Raw genomic sequence first — 4,725 nt, 5'->3', positions numbered from 1 at the left:
TGCCTGTACTTTCAAACGCCACCACAAGGAATGAACGGACCTGAAATATGTCTACTCCTGGCACTTTCCTTCGCGTCCGCGTAGTAGATCATCTGTAATTTCTAATATCTTGATGTCTGGGCGGTTTGGTAGGAGGATCCGTATAAATTGCCATGCCTGAGCAGGTGCACAGAACTGGAATGTGTGGAATAAGGCACTCTCACTCTCTGTTTCCATTTCAGCATCATTCATAAATTTTTCTTTAAGTTTCAAGTTTTTAAATTGAGGGGTTGGACTAGATGATCTTCACCTTCCAACCCCTACCATTCTGTGATTCTGTGAGGTTTTCATAAAAACAGAGCCCGATCTGCCTTTCTAAGGCTTTATGGCATTATACTGCACAGGATAAAATAATTTCAAAAAAATTTTAAAACTAAAAAAAATAAAACTAGGAAATACTGACTGCTATTCAGTGATGGGCTTTCCTGCATCTGGAGGCAAACACTTTCTCAGAGGTTCTTAAGAACTTTTGCTGTTCATAGCAGTGAAGAAACAAGGAAAGCTAATTAGCAACTTGCTTCCTGTGTCCTGAGGCTGTTTGTAGTCACTGACAGTGGGTGCCAACATTTGAGAAAGTAACTAGGGGCAGAAAGTTTGCCCCATGACATAATCTGTAAATCCTTGTAGTCCCTCAGACCAAGAGCTCTGAGGTTGCACATATTAACAGAGAACAGCAACGTTAATCAGATGTTATTTCTAAGGCCTTATTTGTATTTATACTGATTTATCTAACGCAGTCGGTGTCGCTGATTTTTGACAGATGCTGCCATTACGGTTAAATCTGTTTCAAACGGTGTAAGTGGGATCCTTCAGCTATTTTTGGCCATCCATTATCAGTGATAAATTGGTAGCAAACTGTGCTTTAAGTGAGGAGATGGTTTGTGCGATATCAGGTATTAAGGCATTTTTCAGCTTTATGGCATGTTTAGCCGGGGAGTCATTTTTTTTTTGCTGAAGAGCTTCTTGGTCTCTAATTGTACTTTGAGCCACTGGTTCAGGTGGGTCGTGTTGTGCAGATCCTGAATTATTTGGGCCTTTGGCATTTCCATCCAACTGATTAGAAGTGCTCTGTGATAACAGGAGCCACAGTGTTCAGCCACGTCTAGCTTGGAGCCTGTGCCCTTCCTAAAAGCCGAATTTATGGCAGCTCAGGGCGTATATTCCAAAACTAACCCTTCTTTTGGAAGCCTTGAAATGGCACATCAAGTACAGGGATGGTCAAGGACCAAAAGAGGTCGAGCTGAAATTCCTAAAGGAGCTTTGCAAATGGGTTTTAAAGATCGCCGCAAAAATGAAACGCAGAATTTAACGTGTAAATAATTACACGACGGACATGATGTATCTAGAAAAATAACATGCCATGCATTTATAAAGCTTCATAAGCCTCGTTTGAGAGATTTCCTATCTTCAAAAAGAAGTATGAGGTGACTTCTCAATTAGTTCCACTGATTCCCGAATGAGAAGTCCCCTAAGGTCCGTGGGTTGGATTCAGAAAGCTTTTACCAGTACAGCAAGCTGGTGGAAAGTCAGGGGGGATAAGCCAGATAATGACTTCCAGTTGCTGCTGAAATTAAAGTTGATGAAATGTGTTAAATTGGGTGAAAACAAGTTTGTTTAACATAGTGTGTCTGGTTTCACAGGAAAGAGGGAGAAATTTGTGGTATGTTTAATTTCTTTTTGCTTTGCAGATGAATGCGGTTGGAATAACTGAAAATGTGAAAGGAGATCACCGGAAATTTGAAATCTGGTACAGTGGGCGAGAAGAGGTCTATGTTGTGCAGGTTTGTACCTTCAGAGATCTGGGTATTGGTACATCCTCATATCAGTGTTAAGGAAATGTCTCCCATTGAGCTTTACAGGATTATCGTACATTTATCTTGCATTTCTTCTTCCTCTTTGCCGTGTCAGCATTCACAGAGCTGTCCCCACGCCTGGTCCTTGGTGTCCAGCCCAGAACTGTAAAAATCATCTTAAAGTGGAGACAGAATTGCTCCTTGGAGATAGAGCCTTTTTTTCCAGATGAAGTCTCAAATAGATGAGTAGTTGGAAAAGAAAAAAAAAAAAAGAAAAAAAGATTTTACTGTGCTTAATAGCTTCTGTGATTGAACTGGGAAATGGGCTTCATGGGCACAGGCCGTGTGCGCTCCTCTATGATTAGATGTCAGAACTGCTCCCAGGGCAAGGCTTGGCCTCCGAGGTGCTATTTCCAGTAGTGTTTCAACTCATCTACAAAACAGTAGCCCGAATGACCTGATTTCCTCCTCTTTTTTTTTCTTTTATAGCATTTTTAATAGCAATTTATGGTGGTGAAATGTTTACCTAATGAGGAGTTCATTAGGAAAATGTTGCTCGTTGATCTTTTTCTCTGCCCAGCTTTTTCTCTCCGTGTTACAAGACAATAGCCAGCCAACTGAAATTCATAAAGCAGATCTGTGTAGCCAATTACATGTATGTTCAAAAGGCAGATTTGGCCCTTCAGGTATTTTGTAAAAGACACAAGGTGCATGCACGCACATGCTTTTGCCCGCACTCCTTGCATTCCAGTGGTAGCTCCACAATTTCCACTGTTCTTTACCTGGATGTAGTGGGGATCATCAATTTTAAAAAATGAAGGATGTTTAAAATTGAATGATGGCTTTGGATAAAAGAGGATTTTGGACAGTTACAGCATAGAGAAGTAAGATTTTATTCATATGTTATAATGGATGATTCTTAATTCAAAATTCAGACAATTTTCTCTTCTTCCAGGCCCAGACAGTAGATCTGAAGATGGCATGGTTGAATGAAATAAGAAAAATTCTGTTCAAGCAGCAGGAGCTAATAAAAGGTACATTTAACCAATTTCTTTCTGGCATTCACTCTGCAGCAAAACCTTTCCTATTTTCACATTGCTAATCTTCAAATCCACTCATTCTCATCAGAGAAACGCTTTATAGGAAAAGCCTAGTAGCAACATCCCGGAGTGAGGTCTTACGTTATGGGGAAATAGCATGACTTAGAGCAGTAAAGGCCTGGTGCTTATGTGAAAATGAATTACAGAAGTGCTTTTTTTTTTTTTTGTCATTACCTTGGGGATTATTTCACATTTGTTGTCATAGGGGATTATTTGACATTTGTTATCATAGGCTTAATTCAGCAAGATACATAGCAGATGGCTAGTTTTAAGCATGTTAGGGTCGTCAGTGGCACGCTCACTATTGGATTTGTGCTAACGCACCGTCTTAATCACAGCTAAGTCTGGGCTCTGAAGGAGACTCCGGGTCTGTTTTTCTCTAAGCAGAAATCATTATGGTTGTGCAGAAGGCCCAGCTTTCAAAATGTTGCTTTAAGCGTGACGGTTACTGGTAACAAGGCGGATTTTAAGCTGGTGTTTGTCCTCCCTGCAGTGGAGAAGCAGCAGCCTGGCTCGTGCGTGGACCAGCTCCCGCTCTCCCCGCAGCTGAGCGATGGGTGAGTCCCAGAGCCACACCAGGGGTCTCTCTGGTGCCCTCCCAGTGCTTTCTGGCCCTGTCCTGGCTCTGTGCTGTTTCCGTGACCCCACTTCAGTCCGAGACCCACCCTTTGGTGGCTGTGGTGTGGGGACAGGGGCTGCCGGGGGCACTCTCTGGTGCTCGCTTGGCAGCTCCGCAAATGGAGACAGAGATCAAAGACAGCACCCGAATTTGGAAGAAGAGATGCTGGATGAATTCTGTTTCCCTCCCAAAAAATTCAAACCAGGCGCTGAAGTCCTTAACCTTTACAGAAACATACATTAAAAAGTACCATTATTATTTCTGACCCCATTTTACAAAACCTCCTGGAGTTTGCGTTCGTTCATAAAGTAAAACTTAAGATAAATTGGAATTTATATTTTTATTTTTAATCATTCAGAAAGCGGCAGAGAGCCTCCATAAGCTCAGAAGAGAACGACTCGGAGCGCACCAGCCCGGTGATGCTGGAGAGTGGGCTCCTGTCCCCCCAGAACAAGCCCCACAGAAGTACGGACCCTTCCCCTTCCTTCAGAACACACTTTGCAGGTGCTGGGGTACCCCCAACCTGAGCTGCACGCTGTCTTGCAGGCTGGCCGGGAATGTCACAGTCCCTGGAAATCTGCGAGGGGCTGGAGGAGTGGTCGGGTAACCAGTACCTCTCCAACTGCTCGGACACCGAGGAGGAGGATGGGAACCAGCTGGTTAGTACAGAGATGCTGTCGGCCCAAAGCTCGGGGTGCTGCCAGTTTTGGTCGTTTCACTTTGTTTTGCCTCACTGGGTAATGGATGTATCTTACCCACGTCTCTCAGATTTTCCATATCTCAATTTGGGGAATGAGAAGATGTCTATGCCAGAGTTTATTGAAATAATTTTAATTAAGGTGGCTGATAGGGCTCTGTCACGTTCCCTGCGGCAGGCAGAAATAACAGCTGTGTGATATGAAATGCAGCTAAATAAGATAATTTTTTTCTTGTTATCACAGTCTCCAGGAAAATACAAAGCCCTTGCAGACTGCAAGAGGAGAGGATCAGAGGACCTGCTGGTGAAAAATGGGGATGAAATTCAGCTTTTGCATGAAGATGGTGAGGGACAGTGGTAGGTATTTTAGGATTACTTTGCCTTATCTCTAAGAGCCTGCAAGGCAGTCCCATGCAACCTGGCAATACACTCACTGCAGCTTCCGATTAAGCTTTAGACTATTCCAGAAAGCTGGAG

General features: G+C 43.2%; 1 protein-coding gene across 1 annotated transcript in view; it reads left to right on the top strand.

Moving 5' to 3' along the window:
* The window catches only part of MCF2 (MCF.2 cell line derived transforming sequence), a gene marked incomplete at its 5' end in the record, with an annotated part of 18,889 nt that overhangs the window by 7,647 nt on the left and 6,517 nt on the right, over positions 1-4,725 (top strand). Inside the window, 6 exons of the mRNA XM_009865878.1 lie at positions 1,728-1,820; positions 2,788-2,866; positions 3,426-3,489; positions 3,910-4,016; positions 4,098-4,210; positions 4,493-4,605. Of these exons, the coding sequence (XP_009864180.1) occupies positions 1,728-1,820; positions 2,788-2,866; positions 3,426-3,489; positions 3,910-4,016; positions 4,098-4,210; positions 4,493-4,605 (569 nt within the window). The remainder of the gene's footprint in view (positions 1-1,727; positions 1,821-2,787; positions 2,867-3,425; positions 3,490-3,909; positions 4,017-4,097; positions 4,211-4,492; positions 4,606-4,725) is intronic.

The sequence above is a fragment of the Apaloderma vittatum genome, unplaced genomic scaffold (genome assembly GCF_000703405.1).
Source record: "Apaloderma vittatum isolate BGI_N311 unplaced genomic scaffold, ASM70340v1 scaffold17573, whole genome shotgun sequence".
Lineage (NCBI taxonomy): Eukaryota > Metazoa > Chordata > Aves > Trogoniformes > Trogonidae > Apaloderma > Apaloderma vittatum.
Note: the sequence above shows the minus strand (reverse complement) of the source record. Positions and strands in the feature narration are given on the sequence as shown.